The sequence below is a fragment of the Pimephales promelas genome, chromosome 4 (genome assembly GCF_988280905.1).
Source record: "Pimephales promelas chromosome 4, fPimPro1.hap1.1, whole genome shotgun sequence".
NCBI classification, from domain to species: domain Eukaryota; kingdom Metazoa; phylum Chordata; class Actinopteri; order Cypriniformes; family Leuciscidae; genus Pimephales; species Pimephales promelas.
This window is the reverse complement of record NC_142772.1, coordinates 18,137,618-18,161,047: the sequence shown is the minus strand read 5'-3', so window position 1 is coordinate 18,161,047 and position 23,430 is coordinate 18,137,618. Positions and strand designations below refer to the sequence as shown.

The 23,430-nt window shown below is 35.6% G+C and overlaps 2 protein-coding genes across 8 annotated transcripts; one reads left to right on the top strand and one right to left on the bottom strand.

The window, feature by feature from the left end:
• Nucleotides 1-634: 634 nt before the first annotated feature.
• cfap157 (cilia and flagella associated protein 157) lies at nucleotides 635-5,505 on the bottom strand. The gene is made up of 9 exons (XM_039661686.2): nucleotides 5,148-5,505; nucleotides 4,425-4,696; nucleotides 3,906-4,059; nucleotides 2,307-2,574; nucleotides 1,673-1,803; nucleotides 1,443-1,593; nucleotides 1,193-1,359; nucleotides 949-1,092; nucleotides 635-839 (listed from the first exon to the last, which is right to left on the bottom strand). Exons 1-9 carry the CDS (start codon nucleotides 5,300-5,302, stop codon nucleotides 818-820), a joined length of 1,464 nt encoding a protein of 487 aa, XP_039517620.2. The 5' UTR covers nucleotides 5,303-5,505; the 3' UTR covers nucleotides 635-817.
• sh2d3cb (SH2 domain containing 3Cb) lies at nucleotides 4,835-23,405 on the top strand. Of its 7 annotated transcripts, none has more exons than XM_039669110.2 (12): nucleotides 4,835-4,972; nucleotides 7,742-7,822; nucleotides 10,370-10,409; nucleotides 11,404-11,532; nucleotides 11,672-12,105; nucleotides 15,128-15,204; nucleotides 15,289-15,770; nucleotides 16,567-16,682; nucleotides 16,779-16,950; nucleotides 18,338-18,449; nucleotides 19,380-19,586; nucleotides 22,139-23,405. In XM_039669110.2, exons 3-12 carry the CDS (start codon nucleotides 10,383-10,385, stop codon nucleotides 22,300-22,302), a joined length of 1,920 nt encoding a protein of 639 aa, XP_039525044.2. In that variant the 5' UTR covers nucleotides 4,835-4,972; nucleotides 7,742-7,822; nucleotides 10,370-10,382; the 3' UTR covers nucleotides 22,303-23,405. The 7 variants fall into 7 exon arrangements, with proteins under 7 accessions (XP_039525044.2, XP_039525046.2, XP_039525047.2 ...); XM_039669108.2 differs by lacking the exons at nucleotides 4,835-4,972; nucleotides 7,742-7,822 and adding exons at nucleotides 9,412-9,523; nucleotides 9,643-9,702; XM_039669109.2 differs by lacking the exons at nucleotides 4,835-4,972; nucleotides 7,742-7,822 and adding exons at nucleotides 9,418-9,506; nucleotides 9,643-9,702.
• The last annotated feature ends 25 nt before the right edge of the window (nucleotides 23,406-23,430 follow it).

Here is a 23,430-nt window from a genome sequence, read left to right as displayed (position 1 = left end):
CGGAATTTGTTCGAAACAGATAGGGGAACAAATCAAAATACGCTTTGTGAAATGACTGTATTGGTAAAGGTAAGTAGGCCTGATGTTAACCACAGAATGAATAACTAAATAATCATCAGATATTGATGTTTTACAGTTCTATCTCTGTTAAACTTACTCAACATTAGTATTTCTGAGAAGTCAACAGAAACACATTCCCTAATATTTTGTCATAATTTCAACTAACCCTTGATAAAGTCTAAAATCTCAATGAGTCTCGTCTGTGTAAACATTTTCATTTCGGATATGTGACTGTAGGGCCATTACTGACCCAACCACAGGGACACACACAATGCCTACAATACCCAGAGAAAGATATTCATCAGCATAAGCTATCATTCATCTCAAAAGAACATGCTTGACTGGCGCAGAACCCCCAAAAATGTTTTTGAAAAGTTGTCAATGGAGAAAGATACTATAGTTCCAGATGGTGTATTTACGACATCGCCAGCAGGGGGCAATACTAATCTTTAAAAATCCTTTTTCCAATGCGATTTTTCATTAGATAGTAATTAAAGTATAATTTTCTCCTTCAGCATTTGATTTAATAATATTAGTATTACTAATTATTAAAACAACACTTGATAAACCAGACTTTTTCCTTTTACAAAAGACACTTTATTGCCATTTCAGCCAGTAGTTCACTTATCTATCCTTATAATACAACACTGCCACCTAATGACAAGGCATGAAAACAACAATTAAATTTGGTATTACCTAAAAAATAAAAAAAATTCCCCACAAAGCTTGTGATGAGGTATGACTATGAGAAAGTCAGTCATTTTTCACTTGATAACTTCCTAAAAAAAATTAAACATTGATGAATCTCATCCTCAAACATTCATCAGCCCATTACATCGTCACATGCGGTCTGTACTGTTTGTTTGATGTGCCATTACTTATACTCACTTATTATGTGGAGAGGCATAAGCACTCCTAGAGAGATTTCTCATCTTTGATGATGTGGTGTGTGTTTTGCGAGGGACCAAACCCAGGTCTCCAGTTTCGAAGTGAGAAAGATTAGATTTCTGTTGGAGTTCACTTGGTCTGGAGCTGAAAGTAAGAATGCGAGTCATTAAATCACATTGCCATAATCGATTCTTCATACTATATTATGGTTATGTTTTCCATGTCATTGAAGTACATTTTGTACCTTTTCATTTCACAGACTTTTTTAAGATCACTTCTGCAAGCCAATTCAGTAAGAACAGGGCCTTTTCCTAAAGCTGCAGCACTGTCCAGCACAGCCAGCAGCTTTTGCATCATCTGATTTCGTCTTACAATAACCTTCAGTTCAGAGTCTTGCTCTTTAGGGACCTCCTGTAACCAAAGCAGAGTAAGACTACTGTTTATTTGCTTTTCTAAAGCACATAATGACAATGTATCTTTACGTTCACTCTTACTGTTAAGGCCTCTTTTAGCGCTATAGCTGCTTCTTCAAGAACTGTATTTATCTGTTCTCTCAGCGTCCTTTCCTCTTCAAACTCTCTCCTGTGTGTCTTGGCTTCAGCTTTTGTTTGGTTCAGCTCTTCTATAACTGTTGCATGTTTCTTTCTGTAAGTGGTGGTGACACTTTTAAAATAGAGTATTTCAAGTCATTTATTTAACTCATAAGTAACTTCAGGAGTCTTACCTGAGAGCATCAAGCTCTGTAGATATTGCAGAATGACTGTCCAGCAGCTCTTGGTGCTCCAGTTTAAGTTTGGCACATTTTTCAACTTCAGACTGCATTTCCTTGCACTTTTCTGTCAACTGATGGACCACCTTGAGAAAGAGTTATGTTTCATCTGAGCATTAGGATATATCAAATATCCGTTTCAAACAGCAAAGAAAAAAAAAATCACTTAAATGCATGAAAGTACCCGGCTAACAAAAAATACACTATGTTCCAGGAATGTTTTGCTAGCATTCTCAATAAATTCTCCTAACATTAAAATTGTCAATTTAAAAAAAAAAAGTTTTTACATTTGTTTTTTTTTTTGTTTTTGTTTTTGTTTTGTTTTTTTGTTTTGTTTTTTTGATTATGTGAAGGTTTCAGAATGTTCAGAGAAAAAAATTAGAACATCCAACTAAAACGTTTCAAGACAAAACCATTCCATGTATGTTTTGAGTATGTCATTAATCACAAGATAACTTTGAAAGAATTGTTAAGTTAACGTTACTGGAAAAATGTTTGTTTATAGCTTTGAGATAACCTTGCCAGAATGTAATCCAAAGTTCTCAGAACATTCCCTGTTAGCTAGGTATTTTTTGGCTAAAATGGTAACCTTTTGATTAGCAACATTCTTCTTGGTTATTTCATGCAGCAGCGGTTCTGTAACGGCATTCTCAATTTTGAGTTGCCTTTCTCTTGCTCGTAGAGCATCATTCTCCTTCAGCAGCTCCTGGGTCTTATTTGAAAGCAGCTGGAGTTGTGCCGTCACAGAGAGGTTCTCTTGCATGGCCCTCATTGTCGTCTCAGGCATCTTTTGGTCTGACACCCGCCGGAACTCAGCTGCTACAGCAGCAACATGTTGCAGCATTTCTTTCTTTAGCCTGTCACCAATACAATCAAAATGGGTAATTCTGTTTAATGTTTTTCAAAAAATGTTTACACAATTTTTTATTATTAATTTGCCCTCGTAATCTTTAATTAAAATAACTTTCCCTCCCTCTTGCAGAAACTTATTTCTCTTCTCTGATGATACGCTTACTGGCGTGAGGGCGGGGCCTGTCACTCACATGACATCACAGCAATAACAAACCACAGAGTGCGAAGTGATGACATCACTTTGTAGAACAACTCGGAAGCTAGCGGCGCATGGGTTCCCTCGATCGAAAAGCTATGCATTTTCCCATAGACTTTTGGAAAATCACAAAAAATAAGATGCTGTGATTATCAAAGAGTTGTGACCCTAACACGTTTTGTCTATCAAGATAATCTTTACAAGTTAATCCAAAATGTATACATTTTGAAGAATATAGAAAGTTTTTTAAAACACAAAGCAGACACAATAAAGTTTAATAAACCACAAGCAGGTTATAACTGTGTGTTTTATGTCATAGATCAAAACGTGAAAATATTTAGAGGCTTTGTTCACCACAGACCTTATTTCAGGCGATTTAGCAAAAATCCATAAACAAATTCCCATAGACTTTAGAGCGAGGTACCCGTAGTGCTAAAATGCTAACTCACTTCCGCGTTTTGGCCTACAGAGTGACGTCGTAACTTCGGCACTCTATGATCAAACAATCCAAACAAGTCCCACCCTACATTTTTTCTTGTGCGAGAAGGATATGTGTCACAATAGGGAAGAAAAAACTATTACAACTTATGTGCTGACTTTAATGTTTGTTAATACATTAACTAATATCAACTAATTGTAAAGTATTATGGTAATTTTTTTTGAGAGACTATTTATTGCAGAAATGTACACATATTTTTTAAACTATTAATATTATAATTTATTTAGTTCTTTTGTGTCTGTATGTATGTGTGTGTGTGTGTGTGTGTGTGTGTGTGTGTGTGTGTGTGTGTGTGTGTGTGTGTGTGTGTGAGAGAGAGAACTGATAAGATGAAAAATCTCTGCAATATAGTGAGTCCAAAGATTTGAAAGAACCTTAGTGTCTTTTGAATGCAGTACTATACATATATACCAAGCAACAGATCGACTTGTTTACTAAACAAATGCCTCTTTGTAATGCTTTACATTGCAACCATTCAGTGAAAATAGATGATTAGTGTAAGATGAAACAATCTCCTGTTCTATGCTGATGGTTTCAGACATCAAATAATGCACAATATGTATAAATAAGAGTTACTGTTCAACAAGTCGCATTCAATTAACAAGGCACCTCATCTGTGAATGAAGTATGAACATGCTCACCTGTCATTGTCCAGTATAGCTTTTTTCTCCAGATTATAGATTTGTGCTTGATGCTCCTCTTTTTGATTTTGAAGCTGCTGTTCCAACGACCTGCGTTCAGCCATAAGCTTCTCTCTCTGCATAGAAAAGTCCTCCAAAGACGCCAGCTTACCGGCTAAACACAAAAAAGGTAAACATTTTAATTATGGACACTAGCAATCTTGATAGGTAGAAAGGTGCATTTAATAAAACTAGTCAATAATATGATAGTGCCTCACTCTCACATAGCAGTACAGCTAAGACCCAAAACACATTTCTATTTTTTTCTTAGTGTGAAGAACCTTTTCCCAATACAAAGAACCTTTAGAGCAATGAAAAGGTTCCATGGATGTTAAAAGTTCTTCATGGAACCGTCATAAGGAACCTTTATTTTTAAGAATGTATCACACACTTAGTGACAATTTGTTATATATGTTTATATATTTTATTTGAAATTTGTTTTGAATATATGCTAATATGTGACTGTTCAGAAGCTTGTACCAAGCGTCATGTTCTTCGATGTGAATTTTTCCTTAGTTTCCTGAAGTTCATGTCTAAGCATGCTCAATTGTAACTCAAAGGATTCTCTCTCGGCCTCTTGGGCTTGCTGGTGTCTTGATAAAGTCTCAGTCAGATCATTCACTTCATCCTCCTTTTGAGCCAGTGTGCGTTTCATGTAGAGAACTATGTCTTTTTTCCCTTTCTCCACATTATTAATCTTAGAGGATAAGTCCTTTTCTTTAACCTCCAATTCATCACATTTAAGCTGGTATCTGCAATAAAAAAAAAGACAAGGTCACGCATATGAGATAGGCTAAGTACTTCCTGTTGAGGGCTATTTGGTTAAGTATATTGTCAGGTTAATTATTAACATTATTCATTATAATCCAAAGTCTACTTCATTTTATTTCCCTCTAAGGCAGAGACATGAGCTAAATGAATTAAACAACTGACCAACTAACTGATTTTTGAAGATTCGATTATAATCTCATATCTTTAAACGTACTGATACATCATTCAAGTGGTCAAATCGACATCATCGTCATTAGGTGAGTGTTCCCATTGATGTATAGGTTTTTACTGTAGGCTAGATGCGTTTTTGTTTATGAGTTGTTGTTTTTCTCAAATCCTGAGGTATTTGAATATCGTGAAAACCTCTAAAAACTCGTGTAACCAAAATAAACAAAAATGGCAGTGGTCGTGATAACTTGCCAGAACTCTCACCTTTCCAATCGCTCCTCCAAATCACGTATTTGAGCCCGATAAAAGTTTTTGTCACTCTCCGTTAATTCTTCGCGTTTTTTCTGCTCAGGCTCAATACCTTCCTTTTTATTTGATAGCGCATCTCCGCGCCCCTTTCCATTCTTTTTGGGAGGCATTGCACTTTTTACGTGCTTTAAACTAAACAGTCTGAGAAGTAAAAACTTAAACAAACGCAATTGTTTCTTGTTGCCATGGACGTGAGGTTCAGTTGTTGTGTGTCATGCGCAGAAACGTGCAAAAACTTATAGGCTACATTTTGTCCTTTGTAAGCTTTAAAACCTGACATTGTGGAAAGTATTATACTAATAGGTTTGGACATATAAAAACAACAGTTTCACTTTCATTTCTGATTAAAAGTCGAGTTGTACCACTCAATTCTGTCGACAGTCTAATTCAAAATGTTTTAATAGGTTGGCTAGCCTATTTCTGTTCTTTTTTTTTTCTTAAAACGAATTTATTACTTCACTAATCTTAATTAATTTATGCAGTAATTAATCTTAGCTACTGCACAAATAATAATACCACATCTAAATGAAAATAGGCTACACCATTACAAATGTAACTTATGTATTCAAAACCTTCAAAGTTTGTAAGCATTATCTGTAACGTTAAACATTTTTAAAAGTAAAAGGTCAACATATTTCTTAATATTATTGGCGACTGCATGTGGCATTCTACAGCTAAAATGGTGAAGTTTAGCTATACTGTAATCATTAAAAATGTATAGCAAACTGGCACTTCCTAACATCATCCCTAGCAAGTAACTTGCAAAGTAATTTCTGATTAATTTGGTTCGGGAGTAGTAGAGATAAAAGCCCACCCGCAATTGAGAATTGATTGGTTGGGTCCTTACAAGATAGCAAAAATCATTTGGCCCAGACACGTCGTAAATTCTCTTGGCACAACGGGCCAATACCGGCACAGTTCGGTTTTCTCATCTGGACCAGAACTGGGCCAGCTCTGGATTCCTTCATGGTGATTTGGCCCAAATGGGCCAGATCTGGTCCAGCTCTGTTTTGGATCTGGTCCAGAATCATGCCAGATCAAGGCCAGCTCATTTTGTAGTCCGTACATACATGCACACACACTCGCTCTCTCTCTAAGAAGTACACATACCTAGAATTTCAAGAATCTTCTCGCATGATCTAATTTCTTATCTTATGCCACTGATATTTTCTGCTCTTAGGTTTTAACAAGAAATGATTTGGCAATAAAAAGTTGAAAGTACTGCTTTAGAGGTTTACACTAAAATGTACACTTTACACAAAAACACCACCTGTGTTAGCACTAATTCACAGCCACTACTTCACAATAATCATGCATTAAAATTGCATAGTAAATTTGACATATTCAAGGACTTTCTTTCCCTAATTCCCTGCAGTTAGTTCACTCGGCCTCATGTTGTTCCAACCCCGTAAGACTTTTGTTCATATTCGGAACACAAATTAAGATATTTTTGATTAAATCTGAGAGCTGGATCACTCCTACATAGGCTTCTAAGGGACTAAATCTTGTCGGCCCCAAAAAGTTTTTAAAGACATTGTTAAAATAGTCAAGTTTTAGTCCCCTAGAAGCCTATGGAGAAGTGATCCAGCTTTCCGATTTCATCAAAAATATCTTAATTTGTGTTCCGAAGATGAACGAAAGTCTTACGGGGTTGGGACAACATGAGGGAGAGTCATTACTGACAGAACTTTCATTTAACTATCCCTTTAAGGCCGTTGTAAGGTCAATGTTTGGCAGCCCTTGAAGTTAAAATATGAAACTTGAGCACTGAAATTGCTGATGTGTTTAAATTGGTTAAGTGTTTAAAGTTATTTGTCTTTTTTTATTTATTAGATTTTGGATCGATCAAATATAAAGAAATGTTCCTTGATGGGAAACATGTTTTATTAAATCCATATCTTTTTGTTTGTTTAAAATTTCTATAAACATTTATTTTTAAAAATGATACATCATTGTACATCATATTTCTTAAATGAGAAGTTTTGTTTCAATCAAATCTATAGATTATTGTTTAGATTAAAAAAAAGTATTTAAATTAATTGACTTTCTTCAACATGGAAAATTTACCTTGTAAATTTACTTGGTAAATTTGTACCAAGTTTAAAAAAAAAAAAAAAACTTTTCATAGACATAGAAAATATTGGTTAGGGTAAGTTATTTATTTTTCATTGGTTAAAGTTATAAAATATGGATGTGAACCATAACCTAAAAATTTTAATTGGATGAATGAAAATATTTTTTCAGTGATGTATTTGCTCCCTTTAGCCTTGAAAGCACAAAATTCCATTCTATTTTTATGTGGATGATCTCGCTTTAAAAAATGGGGATAATTATGACATACACTCTCTGTTGAACTGCCTTGTGGACGTAAGATGCTGGCTGGCAGCTAATTGTCTAACACTGACTCTAGTTGTAGTGTCTGGACCACCAGATTCTATTATACAGATAAATAACCATCTGGGTCATTTAATTGTGTCTCATGCTTATGCCAAAATTTTGGGAGTGATTTTTTTTTTTTTTTTTTTTTTTTTTTTTTTTAATGGCCTTAGATTTGACAAACCAATCATTACAGAAGTGAAGAGTGAACCAGTGAAGCGAAGAGTGAAGAGTGTTCCCTCTTTCTAGTTCCGGTAAGAAGCCTGGCGGCAGCATTCTGTGACATTTGTAGGCAAGATAAAGAGGACTTAGCCACATCAGGGTACAGTGAGTTACAATAATCCAGCATGGAGGAAATAAATGCATGAATCACTGTATCCATTCCAAACCATTTACTCTTAAAAACGCTTTTAATTTTGCAATGGATCTGAGATGATAAAAACTACTCTTCACTACTATATATATATATATATATATATATATATATATATATATATATATATATATATACGTGTGTGTGTGTGTGTGTGTGTGTGTTTATTTATTTATTTTTACAGTGAGCAAAGGCGCCAACTGTCCATTTGCGCCATCTTGTGGCGGTTTATAAATAATAGAGTATTCTTTTCCTGTATCAAATTTTTCTGAAAGTTATCATTTTATGGATATTGTTTTTAATTTTGCAGAGTTTTTAGTGGCCTACATTTTAAAATAAAGGAAAAGGACTGTATTTTTGTTGTTGTTGTTATTTTCCGTAAAATGTGATTTTTATTTATTTATTTTTTGTACAGCGTAATTATACCTGCCCCTAAAAATACTCGAATGCCAACCGCAGCAAAATTGCAAATTGCAATGCAACATAAACATGAACGCCTAATATAAATACCATACATTTCTGGGGTTGGTGCAGCTTGATATTCCCATAGTAAAAAAGGTATATGACCGTTTTGGGTATTAATTTTTTTTTTTTTTTTTTTTAAACCTCACCGTTAAATTCACTTTATAATGTTTCACAAAAAAATGAAATAGTTTGACTCACAAATGTGTATGTGCAAGCCGTGCCAGTCAGAGACTGGCTCAAGGTTTAAAACAATGACCTGATGACACCATGGGCATCTGCGAACTTCAAGTTGGTTTTACTGAACTGTCTAAACAAAAGCTTGTTGCGTAAAATAACAGACATTTTGTGAGTATGATGTTGCCAAGTTGGAGGGGGAGGGGTGAGAAAGATACAGAAAGAAACGACGTCATCATGAGACACTGCAACTTTGTAGCAAAGAATAGACGCGCTGCGTGTCAATATATTGTGACAATAATGATGGACTTCCTCTCACAGCTGGACCAAGTCTCACGACCCTGTTAGTAGTGGTTAATGTTAGTTGAAGTTACTTTTAAAACATGGAATTAAAGAGAAATTAATAGCAAATAGAGTTCTAATTGAGCCCCGAGGTGAGATATTTGAAATGTTGTTAAATTATTTAAATGTTGTTGAACTTCTAATTTTGGAACTAATCGTAGAATTTGCATTCTGTGTAGCCTACAGACAGACTAGCCTACTGTGTATTATCGCATCATCATGATAGAGTAAAAGTTACAGTGTCTGCAAATATTTGTGTTTATAATGATGTGGTGCTTGTTTGGATGTCTGAGAGGAGAGAGGTTTTTCGTTTTGGGGAGGGGAGTCAGTCTGCTGCTCATTATGTAACTGTTGTTTGGAAATGTGTTTTCGCGCTCCGCTTTTTGAGTCTGACATTCCTACAGTTCCATTGGGATTCCGTTATAAACATCACAGCGAGAACAGATCACAGAAGAAAACAGAGCGACTGACAGAGTGCGTAGAGTAGCCTACGTGTTCATCCTCATCCTGTCGTGTCGACCCTCGTATAAGCTTGAACAAGTGAAGTGTCTGAGTCTAATAAGATCTATAGGAGGATGAGTTTGGTGAAAATCTCTTTCTGGTAGGAGGTTATTTTATGGTTGTTAAAAAGTTGCTTATGGGACTGCTTTATAATGTAAACGAATTCAATTATTGGAGTAAGATGTCTTCTGACATGTTTAATTATGTGTTTTCATATAGGCCTACTGCAAAAATGTTTAATTTCCATAATGATTTCACAGAGGAAAACACCAAAACACAGTATGTGCTCATCCTCTTTCTATCATATCGCATGTTGTATTTGTGTCTGAGGCTAAAAAGTGCTTTATAAGTGCTTTATTCTTTGAGAATCCAGGAGGCTATTTTATAGTTGCTGTAAGTTGTTTTGAAGACAGAGTAAGGTGTTAAAGTGTCTTCTAATACGTTTATGCCATGTTCATATATATACCATAACGAAACTATAAATACAAAGCAGTTTGCCTTATTGCCAACTCTCTCTGTGAACACCATGTGTTGAGGAATGTTTTGTTTTTTATGTGCTGTTTTTTCTGCCCAGAAGGGTTACATTTTTGATTGTGAAACCGTGAGAGGGAACTGGTGTTGTAATCTCTTAGATATTCAGGCTGTCTGGCATGGAGGCTTTTTGTTTGGGAATGGACGTTGCAGGCTGTTACTGGGTGTTGTCAGTTGTGTCTGTGGTCCAACAGTTAATATTCTGAACTGTGTAACGGCATCTTTATAATACACAAAGGATATGGTGGTCATGGGAAAGAGCAGCATGTTTTTTTTTGTTTTGTTTTTTTGAGAATTTCCTGCCTTGGAGCCACTTTACTATAATGTGAAGTTGCATTACAAAAAAAAGTTACTTTGATATAATTGACATTAGTTGCCACACTGGTATAATTTGATAATTTTCCTGCATTTACAGGCATTCGTGTCCCATGGAAAATGGTGGTGTTTATGTAAAGGTAGGCTACTGCATGATACATGTAATATATTAACTTTGACAAATTTCAGGGTGACATTGTTAAGGGAAATGGCTTTCAATCATGCAGATAATTTAAATGGATTTTCCACCCAAAAATGAAAATTCTGCCATAATTTAGTCACCCACTTGTTGTTTTAAACCTGTATGACTTTCTTTCTTCTGTGGAACACAAAAGAAGATATTTTGAAGAACGATGGTAACTAAACATTTTCGGATCACATTGACTTCCATTGTATTGTTTGTCCATACAATGCAAGGCAATGGTAAACAAACTGTTTCGTGTTGCCCAAAGAAGAAAGCAAGCCATACAGGTTTGTAACTTACTTGACAGTAAATTATGACAGAATTTTCAATAGCTATTAAGTTTATTTTGCTTTTCTGATGACATTCCCTCACAAAGCGGTAGTCACAAAGGAATCTGAGAGGTTAGCCATAAACTCTAATTCAATTAGGATGGGTGACACAAAGGGGCTTAGACTGCTGCCCATGTCTTCAGAATGGTTGAGGACAAACAGGGTTACTGTAGGCAACCAACTGTGCCAAATGTTGCTGTTTAGGGCAACTGAAAATGGGCTCACATTTAAATAGAGATGCTTCACATTATACCACTGGTAGTTCTGTTGTAGCCTCTAGTACAAAGGCAGTCTTTTCACCATTACTGTCGTTTGTCTTTTGCACAATGTTTATTTAACATTCAGGACATTTTCCCATCATTTAAGCTAACCTATATCAGTTTTATTGCTCCAGATGAACATAAATATATTGGATAAAAGAGCTAGTTGATGCTTTTAAGACTCCACACTGTTGTCAGTGATAATATATTGGCCTATTACAAACTGTAAACACAGATATGTCACCTTAACAATCGACCAGAACTGCTTTAAATGTGATCCACCTGAGACAGCGCTTTCATAGGAGGTTGCTAATGATTTCTTTATTCTTATGGTTTTTCATCATTGCTCTATTTCCTTAAGTTTTCTAAAGAGAAATGCCAACTGAATTCCCCATCAGACAAACTAAAGCAGGAGTTGGAGAAAGAGCTGAAATTGAGCAGCAGTAACTTATCAAGTCATGGCTGGTACCATGGTCGTATACCTTGGGAGGTGAGATTTTAATTGTAAAAAGAAAATGTATTGTTGGATGTATCCTTACGTTTTTGCAAGTTCTTGCTTTGACTAGTATTTCATCTCAAATTACACGGTGATATAATAAGCCATATGACTTAATATTTGTTTCTCGCAGGTGTCTGAGTCTCTTGTGCAACAGAACGGGGACTTTCTAGTCCGTGACTCCCTCAGTAGCATTGGGGACTATGTCTTAACCTGCCAGTGGAACCAGAATGTTCTTCATTTCCTCATCAGCAAGGTTCTGATCAGATCTTATGACGCATCTACACGAGCGCAGTATATTCTGGAGGAGGAAACCTTTGATTCTGTGCTGACGTTGGTTCATTCCTATGTTGGAAGTAAAAGGCCTCTGACAAAGAAGAGTGGTGCGTTGATTTACTCACCAGTTTACAGGACACTTCCACTAAGACACCTAGAAACCATGTTTGGGCTACCAAGTGTGGAGAGCAGCCCAGTGAACTCACCAACCAGGCAGAAAGGAAGCCAGAAGAAGAGGGAGAGCATAACTGTGACGGAGGCTTTGGAAATTGAGCTGATAAGACCACAGAGGTGAGTTGTATGATTGTATTTGAGCTGGAGTGTTTCATTTCTCAGCCTTAATAGGATACTTATCCCCAATAAAGAAATGACTCGTCCCATTTACTCACCCTTATGCCACCCATATGTATATAACTTTCTTTCTTCAGATGAACACAGATTTTTTAAATGCTCTCTGTGAGTCCAGATAATGCAAGTATGAGACTTATAAACTAATGCTTCCAGCTAACTGTCAAATGGGTCGAGTCAAGCGGGAAGTGCTGGTGAAGCATGTGTGAGTTTTACAATCATGTGACAGTTGGCCAGAAGTAATAGCTTATTGTTAAATAATAGTATTTTCCTTACACACACCTATCGTTTCACTTCGATTACTGTCGTGTTGTCTTTGTTTGGTTTTTGAAGCTTCAAATTTGGAGGTCCAGTACACTTGCATTATATGGACTCGCAGAGATTATTTACATTTCTAAAAATCCTGTTATTCCCCCATTGGTCAGTTAAACACATAGCACACCTATTTAAAGGTTTATAAAATGAAAATTCTGGCCTCATTTACTCATCCTCTTGTCACTCCAAATTGTAAGACTTTTGTTCATCTTTTTGACACAAAATAAGATATTTACCAAATCTGAGAGATTTCTGCCCTCCATTGACAGTTATGCAACAGTCACAATCTCTGTGAAAGTCCACAGAAGTATTTAATTAAACAAATCAAGTGACATATCTTTTACGAACTGCTCTGAGACAAAAAGGTTGAGATCAAATGCAGCTTTTGAGTAATCCCTAATCCAAACACAGGCAAGGGGTCAAGCACAGAAAGCCAGTCCAAACAAGCAGGAGAGGGGACAAAGGCAAAGGGGGAATCTAAGTACCCAGCAAACACAGAACGTTCCCGAATGGTCCCATGATGTTATTTTTTGGGGAACCAAACAAGAACGTTAAATGAACGTTCCATGTTGGTTATTTTTAGGTTCCATTTTTATTGCCTAAGGAGAATGTTCCCCTAACCTTAAGGGAAAGTTCTAGGAACGTTCTGGGAACCAAAAACTAATGTTCCCAGAACCCAAATTTGTTTGCTGGGTAACAGGCAAACATTCAAGAACCAAGAGACATGAAACCAGAGAGAATGCTCAGAGTAACATTAGGCAAGACTTTCACAGGGAATGAATGAGAAAACCAGGCTTATATCCACCTTATTTCTACGCCCTATGACGCTTTGTCGCGAATGGGCGTAACTTCCGTTAAGATGTAAACAATCACTGAAAGGTTCACTCTATGAACGCAATACGCTAAAAAAGTGTCAAAAAAAGATACCATTAATGATTAACCATCGAACATTAAAATGAAATTTAAAAGTTTAAAAGAATCAACAAGGTACTTTCAACAGACCAAAAAAAAGCCCCATAAGAGTCTTTGGTTAAATATCATTGTAGTGGGCAAATAAATATCTGTTTTGTATAACAAGCCTTAATCAAAAATGTTCATTAACTTCAGCATTACGTGACACTATATCAAAGTGATTCCCGTCATTTTGACAGATAAATTGCATTTACCTGTGAAAACAAACCTGGAAAGAAATGTGAGGATTTGAGAAAAATTCCAGTGAATTATTATTAATGGAATATCGTAAGTTAAATTCGGGAGAACAGACCACAAATGTGCCGTAGCCTGTATGTTGTCCTTTTTACTTTTACAGCGGATTGCAAAGGAAAATAAAAATCATCTTGAGGAAAAGAAAGCAGCGACTGAAAAGAACTCTTGCCATAGATATTCTTGTTATAACGTCACGTTAAAATACAGTATAACGTTATTCTCATGATGTCTGAAAATAAATCATGAAGGAAAATTGACAGCTCATCCAGTCAAACTGACGGATCAGCTTTATTTGTAGAACAACCTTATGATTTGAAATCATTCGTTTCAGTCTTTTTGAATGGAAGCTCCCCAAACCAGAAGTGCCACCCATAATTCAAAACGCAGTAAGGAACGTCAGGAATAAGGTGGATAGTGTGAGCTAAACAAAAGGTAATTACACACAGGTGAATGTAATCATGGCTGATTAGTCCGGGCAAAGAATTGTGGGGAATGGAGTATGTGATAGTGTGCTGCTTGTCTGGGGGGAGTGGTAATCACAGAGCATTCTCACTGGTGATCGTGACAATAACAGTGTGTTCTCGTATTACCTCTTAACACAAGTACTGGCGACTCAGAAAAATTAGGGACTTAAATATACACAGATATGAATTAAAATGACTAACAGGTGCGATGATTAAACGAATGACCATAATAACAAATGAGAGAGGGAAACATGAACAAAGAATACAGGAAATTAAGAATTTCAAGCCAAAAGTCCATGATAGTGAAACATAATGAACAAAAAACTGAATGTCTCTGACAACAACTAACACTTAGACGCTTTAAAAAGTTCAAAAGAGATTGTAAAACTAACCCATATTAATTGAGCGGTTTATTACAAAGTTCCTGAAGAGACACGATTGCTCTATATGATGAACAGTTATAAACTTTATAAACCTTCATCAGCACACACATCAGATCTGCTAAACAGAAGCTCAAGCATGTTCACTTGATGTGCGAGAACCAGTGAGGTTCAAAACAGGTTCGGTTGAGCTTCTGTTAATGTTCACTGATCAATGTTTATATGTGAATAAAAAGCCTAAATTCAATCTGTTCGCATATAAAGTGAGCATGTCTCTTAAAGTGACCATGTCGCTTAATTTTACACAATTTTTTACAATTTCTTTATGACCTTTTTGAAGCATCGAAGTCAATGGAGGGACATAAATCACTCAGGTTTCATTAAAAATATCTTCATTTATTTTCCGAAGATGAATGAAAGTCTTAGGGATTTGGAACAACATGAGGGTGAGACGGTGAGTAAATGATTCTCCTTTTTTGGGTGAACTATACCTTTAAAATCACACATTTCATCTTTTCAGAATATATATAAATCTCACCCTTTAAAATGATTAGGGTTTTGTTTTAATAATCATTGATTGTCCTGTACTGTATTCCACAGTGACGTGGTGAGAAGTTTTGATGGCACTGTAGAGCAACGCCTTGTAGTGTCGACTTCCCCCATATTAATGAGCACATGTAAGATTCAGTTTCCATCAAATCAATTAAAACCAGACAATCTGAGAATAGCATTGTGACTGTACACCTGCTTTTTTTCTCTAGTGGCCAGGCGTCGACGAAGCCCCTCCGAAAACAGGAAGTTTGTTATAGTCCCTTCATCACCTGTTCTGCAAAGTTCCAGTGAAATACGGCTTTGTTCATCCCCCCCTGAAAACACTCTCATTTATCTTGAACCAACAGTACATCTTCTGTCTTCCTTGACACATTCCCATCAAAACAACAGAGAAGCGAACCATCCACAAAATGACCCAGCGATTTCTCCAACTGACCCTGTTACTACAAATCATCCCTTTGTAAGACATGAGATACAGACTTTGGATCGCAGAGAGGAGTACGATGAGGATTATTTAATGCCTTTCACCATAGACACAGTTTCCTGTTTCAGGCCTTGTATGTACCAGTCACCATTGTTGCCCCCAGAAAATAAACCTCTGGAGACCAACATGCTAAAAAAAGTGAAGGATGTCCTGTTTAAAGTTGACATAAAGACAATGGCCATGTATATTACCAAAGCTGACTGCATGGTAGGTTTGATTTTATACACTAGATTATTTTTCATGGATTAAAATAACTGACATTCATTAGGGCTGAATTTATCAAAATAAAACCAAAATAGCAATATGGCTTTTATGGAGATTATCAATGCTGCATTTACACACAGGCAGCTCATAATTAAGTGTTTTATTATTAGCGTTATTGTTTCTTAAATCCAGATTTTTTATTTTACATTGAAATATTACAATATATTTTTTTGTTTATTATTATTATAATTATTCTATAGTCAGAGTGATGTATATAATCACCAACTTTTTGGCCAAATTGTACAGCTCTACAAATAAGCACAGTAAAACTAGAACTTAATAAAAAAAAATTAATCACAATCACAATTTTTATCAGAAATAAATTTGATTTGTAAAAAATGTCCCCAAATAATGCTGCCCTATTATATTGCTATCATTGCGTTTGTTGTTGCTGTTATTATTATTCAATACTAAATACATTTAATCTGGATATTTCTAATATATATAAAAAAAGTTGTAAAAAAGTTGTAAATCACAATTTTTATTAGAAATAAAAACTTGATTTAAAAAAAATCCCTAAATCGTGCAGGCCTAATATATAACCAAAGTTAAAACCATTATATATATATATATATATATATATATATATATATATATATTATGGTTTTTCCCTAGGTTAGTATTATTTTTGTTGCAAAACTTTTCTGGATCCTCTGAATAATTTAATATGATCATTTTTTTCAAGTAAAATGTCCACTGCACTATGCTCTTAACAAGATTGCTCATCTTCACTCTGCAGGTTGCTCGAATTCTGGATATGTCTGATGATATGATGAAAGGGTTGGGGGTGAGTTCGGGAATGGAGCTCCTTACCCTCCCACATGGACATCAACTCCGCCAAGATCTGCTTGAAAGGTTTGGTTACCACTGTGTCCAATAAATGCTTCCATTGAGATGACAGCCTCTATGTTAAATTAAAATTTACCAAATAACTCTTCCTTGTCCCGTCAGGTTCCACACCATGTCCATAATGTTTGCTGTAGAGCTGCTGGGCTGCACTGGCAGTGCTGATGAGAGAGCCACCCTCCTGCACAGAGTCATCTGTCTGGCCTCTGAACTCAAAAACAATTTGACCAATTTGTTTGGTTTTGCCACAGTTATGAAATGCCTCGAATTACCACAGGTTAGAAGACAAATGGAAGCATTTCTCTTGAACCAAGTGTATCAATAAAGATTTTTTTAATAAATATGTATAAGTAAATAACTAATAAATAAAAATGTATAATTATAAAGCAATCTGATGGACCTAAAGGTTGAACCTGATTTCACCAACTACAACATCAACATTCTTTGTTGATCCTGGAACAACATTCCAATCAACCAATCAGATTTGAGGGGCAAGTTTACAGTTTATATTAAAGGGATAGTTCACCCAAAAATCATAATTCTGTCAGTATTTACTCACCCTCATGTTGTTTCAACCCTGTAAGACCTTCGTTCATCTTCAGAACACGAATTAAGATATTTTTGATGAAATCTGAGAGCTGGATCACTCTTCCATACTAGTCCATAGGCTTCATGAGGGATTGAAACTTGTCGGCATCGAAAAGTTATTAAAGACATCGTTAAAATAGTCCAAGTGACTACAGTGGCTCAATCTTATCTTGATCAAACGATGAGAACACTTTTTGCGCGCAAAAACAAACAACTATTAATTAATTTCCTTTGGGCCTCTAGTCAGTTATGATATGATTTGATCCGCCATCTTTGATTTTTAATGAGAATGAAAGCGAGGCTGTGAGGGATAGACTTGCATCTCTTCAATGGGCTGTACTGTTATTGAATGTGTTTTCGGATTGTTCTGCTCATGAAACACTGGAAAAATATCTTTCAAAGAAATGTCAGTTGACAAAAAACTCCCGACAATGTAAGCTGTGGAAAATTGTAAGTAATCTAGCCGCTTTATTCTGCTTTTTACTGCGGATGCCATTGGAAACACGGTAAGTCTATCCCTCACAGCCTCACTTTCATATCTGTCATGGCGCTGCTCTGAATAAGGTCTATAGGCTCACTATTTGCCCACGCTGGTCATGTGTGTGATGCGTGTGACGTACAACAACAGATCATACACTGTTAAACTCGAGGCCCAGAGAGAAGGAAATGAATAGTTGAAATAAAGTCGTTATTTTTGTTTGTTTTTTCACGCACAAAAAGTGTTCTCATCGTTTGATTAATTTAGATTTAATCAAAAATATCTTAATTCGTCTTCTGAAGATGAACGAAGGTCTTACGGGGTTTGAACAACATGAGGGTGAGTGAATACTGACAGAATTTTCTTTTTTTGGTGAACTATCCCTTTAAGTTTAAGCTTACGAATAAAGGGCTTCTACCTCAGTGTTATTCGTTTATAATTTCCCTCTGATTTTAGGGATATGTTATGGGTAGGGATAGGGTTAATACTAAATTTTCAGACAGGAATGTTGTTTCATGATCCACATGTCTTACCTGGAAAATCACTGTGACCTTTTATAATGTTCTAATAAGTCAGAAGTCTTCTGCTTTTTTTTCAGATTGCTCGATTGGATGAGACATGGACGGTTTTACGTCAGAAGTATACAGAAAGTGCTGTTCTTTATGAGAAAACCCTTCGACCCTCAATGAGGATGATGAATGATGGAGAAGGTAAATATTCACACATACTAATCATCTAAAGTAATTCATATTACACAGTTCTGTTAAACAAAGTTCATGGACTGACGTTTGCATTAAATTATGAAAATGTAAAAAAATAAAAATAAGAGCGTTAAGGGTACATTCTATTTTTAGTAAAAACATTAAAGTGTTACTTTTGAATGTTCCCTCAACATTTTTAAACAAATTAAAACAATAAGCCCCAAAAGGTCATGGTTTACAGTGAATTTAGAACAGTATTCAGCATTCAACATATATAGAGAGGCAGGCATTGTTAGGCACGAAATGAAGCGGAAAAAATTTGAATGTAGTTCTTCAGAAAGAACTTAGACGCTGCAACACACAGACATAGAGGCAAACTGATACTGAAAAGAATGTTTAGAGTATGATCTTGTTTCACAGGTCATACACATTGCATTATGATTCTGGAAGCTGTTCCCCGTAAAATGTGCAGCACACAGACAAACATTATGGTTGTAATGTTCAGGAACTATGTTTAAAATAAATTGTAACCACTCATCAGCCGTAGGAAGGTCAAACAAAAGAGTTTTGTAAATGGGGTGGGGAAAAAGACAGTGTCTCTTTGGCATAACAACAACACTGCCTTCTTTAATGCAGCTCAACCAGGCCTCGTCCCCTTTTGTGTGTGTTTCGTGGGCACGGATATTTAAATGGGTAACTGGAAAAATCGCGCTGTGGTCCAAATGAGTCGTTTGTTGTAGTTATTGGACAGTGGATTCTGTTGAGTAAAATATCTCCCTTTGGAGTGCACTTTGAGCTTTGTAACCTTGCAGATCTTTTTTTTATGTTCAAACAGCTACATTACACACAAACTAAAGTTCAAAAAAGTGAAAAAGGATTATAGCCCTTTAAAGATTCTGTGTGCTTACCATTTCAAATTCTCCAATGACTCTCTTTCAGAGATAAGTGACCCCACAGAGACAACATTTCCCCATGTGCTTCCCCTGCTGTCTCTTCTTGAAAGGAGTGTCGTGACTCTTGATGAATCTGAGTCATGGGAAAGTGCAGACACTGGAGTGGCCATGGTCTTGAGCCATCTGAATGCTGCACGTACGATTGCGTGCAATGGCAGGATCTTCAGTGCTAATGCAGAGGCCAAACTGCAGGGTAATGCTCTATAACATAAACAGTTTGTAATGGTTACTGAATTGTAGGGTGATTTAGTATAGCTGCACTTTTTTTAAGACGATAAATGGTTGCATTTATATTATTTGTACCTTGTGACTTGGGTTAAAGTCACATACACTGAAAAAATCTTTTCATTCATCCAATTAAAAAAATTAGGGTAATGGTTCACATCTATATGTTATAACTTGAACCAATGAAAAATAAATAACTTACCCTAACCAATATTTTCTATGTCTATGAAAATGATTTTGTAAAACTTCAAAGTACATTTTTCATGTTGAAGAAAGTCAATTAATTAAAAATCTATTTTTGATCTAAACAAAAATATATAGATTTAATCAAAACAAAACTTCTCAAAAGATCTCAGCCGAGGATTAGTAAACAACTTAAACAGCATTACCAGCTTCACTTGTTACTGACCAGATTTACTTTATTTAATTTCCATTTTGTATGAAATCAATGGTAGTATTTTAAATTCACCATGATGTTGGTTAGCGTTTGTCATATCTCCCAGCATGCATTGTGGCATTAATAAATTATGCAGCTGGATTTTTTTTTTTGTTTGTTTTTTCATCTGATTATCTGGATATTTTGTGAGTGTCACCATTGTTGAGATTCATATGCTGTTTCTTGATGTCTGTGTGCTGTGTGGAGCTTTAAGTAATGCTGTAGATGAAAGGTTATTGTGTGTTAAATAATATTTTAAAAACAAATATGCTATGTGATAACACTGCTAGATATGCTGTAGTAACAAATGACTTATATTATGAATAAAACATTATTCAGTCCCTCCAGAAAAACGCGATTATGCGATCGCTAAATTCAATACAAAATCAGCCAAAGTCCGCATATTTATGCGGGGGCCGCATTTTTTTCAAACACGCCGCACTTTCGCCGCATAAATTGCCGATTTCCATGCAAAATATGGGGGGTTAGCATGATTTCATAATCCTCGCATTTTCGTTGCAAAAAAGTCACATATATCTTAGCAGAAAGTTGAAAAATGTTGTGTTTGCTTCACGCAAGAGCAGCCATTTCCCCCTGTTTCCATGGGAACGTTATGAAGTGACGCAATTATGCGACAGGATATAGCTCACAGCTGAAGTTATTGCAGAGGCCAGACAGACTCACGGAGGCGATTGACATCTCACAAATCGAACTCGTATAACTGTCACACGTTCTACCGTCACATCATTACTTAATAAACAAAATAAGATAAAAGAAGTAGCATCAAACAGAAATTACCCACACACATGGGGTGTTTGAGGCGCACATATAACACTGCAGACAATTCAACAGGGAGCGCGCAGCTCTTAAAGGGGCCACACCTTATTTACACTCGTTATAGTCTGAAATTGAAGATTAGAAATTAAATATTCCCAGCACTTTTTATGATGTAGTATGCTTGCTTATCAAAGGAAGTAATAAGAAATGACTCTTTACATTAAGGTAGTAGCCTAGTGAGAACAGGGTGTTGGGGGAATCACTTTTTTTCTCTTTTTCAACAAACCGCAGTTTATGCAAGTTCCCGCAATTTCATCGCATAAAATTGCATAAATATCCCGCATATTCCATCGCATTTTTAAAGAAAACGGGCTGCGTAATCAAGGATTTTTGCCCACAACAATCACAAAAAAACTCTGCGTTTTTCTGGAAGGACAGAATATTAAACCACAAGCATTAGTCAAATAGTCAAAGCATTAAACCCTGATAAGATCAAGGATTCAGGCAATTACATGATGATATCATCAATAAACAGCCAACATCACCTGATCTCATAGCATTTCTAGCTGTAATTGTGCTTAATAAACACACATGTATAGCAGCCAGAGAAAAATTTATATTAAAGGGTCAAGAGTACAACTAAAGCAAACATTAGCCACCATCATGGTGACTTTAAAATCAAAATATGATTTCTGAAATGAAATAAAGTAAATCTGGTTAGTTAAAAGTGAAGCTGGTAATAAGTGTACGGCCATGTATTTCACCTTTTTGGTTTATACCAACCAAAATTCAACGACTTTGACGTTAGAGCTTGACGTCAAACAAACATTGGATTTACACTTCAACCCGACTTTCAATTTCAACCAAAATCCAACGTCTGACTGACGTTGTGGTCTTTATCCTGTGCCTGCATGTGAAGTAAATTATTGTTTGTGACTGTCACTGGTCGAGAATTGTGTTTAATGCCCATGCGCTGGCCCGTGTATATCCCTGAAATTGTATATTCGTTGAAACTATTTTTTTCTTATGTAAGATTATGTAACATCTTAATGAAAAATATTTATATTTAGCAATGTTTTGAACAAAAAAATATATAACTTGAAAAATAAAACAAATAATAGTAAACTGAATTGAACAAAAAAAATATTAATTGAACGAGGTACTGCTTGAAAACCTTTTTTTGGTGTATAATAATGTAAAAAAACATTGGAATAAAGTCCACAAAACATACAATTTGCATGCTATTAATAAAAATAGATCATGTGCAAATAATGTTCCCTATTTCAGATTTTTTTTTTTTTTTTCAGGGTTTCAGGAGGAGGCGGATATTCGGGAGGTCTTCCTCACAGAGTTTCAGATGCGTCTCCTTTGGGGAAGACGTGGAGTGGAAAGAATTAAAGATGAGCGTTATTCAAAGTTTGATGAGGTGCTAACAGCTCTGTCCAACAGACTTGAGCTTGCAGCAAAATGACAGGAGGGATGATAATATTCACATATTATTTACAATATGTACACTGATTTGTGAATTTATTTACAGTTAGACTGTCCCATGCATACAGGCATGTATGTACATAAACTGAACACATTCGGCAATTTTAACTTATTTGATTTTGGTTGTTATTGGGTTTTTTGTTCTTTTGTTTTATGTAATGTGTTATTATTTCAAGAGGAAATAACTTTAACTATGCTAATATAGTTAGCTTTGATCTTTGAAGTATTTAATTGCACTTGTTATTGGTTATGTAATCAATGACCAAATAATGGGTAATATTTACTCATTGGTAAACTTTTTAAAGATTTTAAGTGTGGGTTATACATTTAACGCTACCGGGATATTTCATACTTACATCATTTACAAATGAATTTAGTTTACTGTGGCAATATGATATTCAAGTGAAATGTTTGTTTATCTGATTTAAAGCCTACTTGCTTGAAATTGTAGTATGTTTGATACCAGTCGCCACATCAGAGTCAAGTGAATATCTTATGCCTATAATATTTTCAGAATCCTATTAGCTACTCATAAGGACCAATTTACAATTCTTGCAAAGTAGCTATAGGTTAAGAGAATTTATTGAATGTGCTGATGATCATGATGACAACACCGAACACAGTTATATATGTGAAAAATAGGCCTAGTGAATACAAGCAGTGTATAGCACTTTAGTCAGCTACTTCTATCTCGTTGGCAGAGCTAAAGTCCAGGTTCAGAAAGTAAAAGCCGCTCTTGTCCTCAGTATTTTGAACTTCCAATTACCTGTATTTGCTAATTAGCACAGTTTATCAGCCAGGAGATAGAACTAATTATTGAACAGGAACTTTTACTTTCTGAGATCGAGGCATGTGCCATATTGTGTCGAGGCTCGAGGCTATCAGTCTTAACGGTGACACCTAGTGGTCACTTGCAGGTGTTGAACTAAAATAACCTTGACAACGAGCCATTAAAAATGTGTTGTTTTTTTATTATTGTATTTTTTCTTATATGTGAAGTTTGTAACCTGTAGGCCCCTCACTGTGCATTATGTTATTTTGGTCATGAAAAAAATAATATTAATAAAAGAATTCAAGCCACAATGTCTCACTTTTTATATAGATTTTT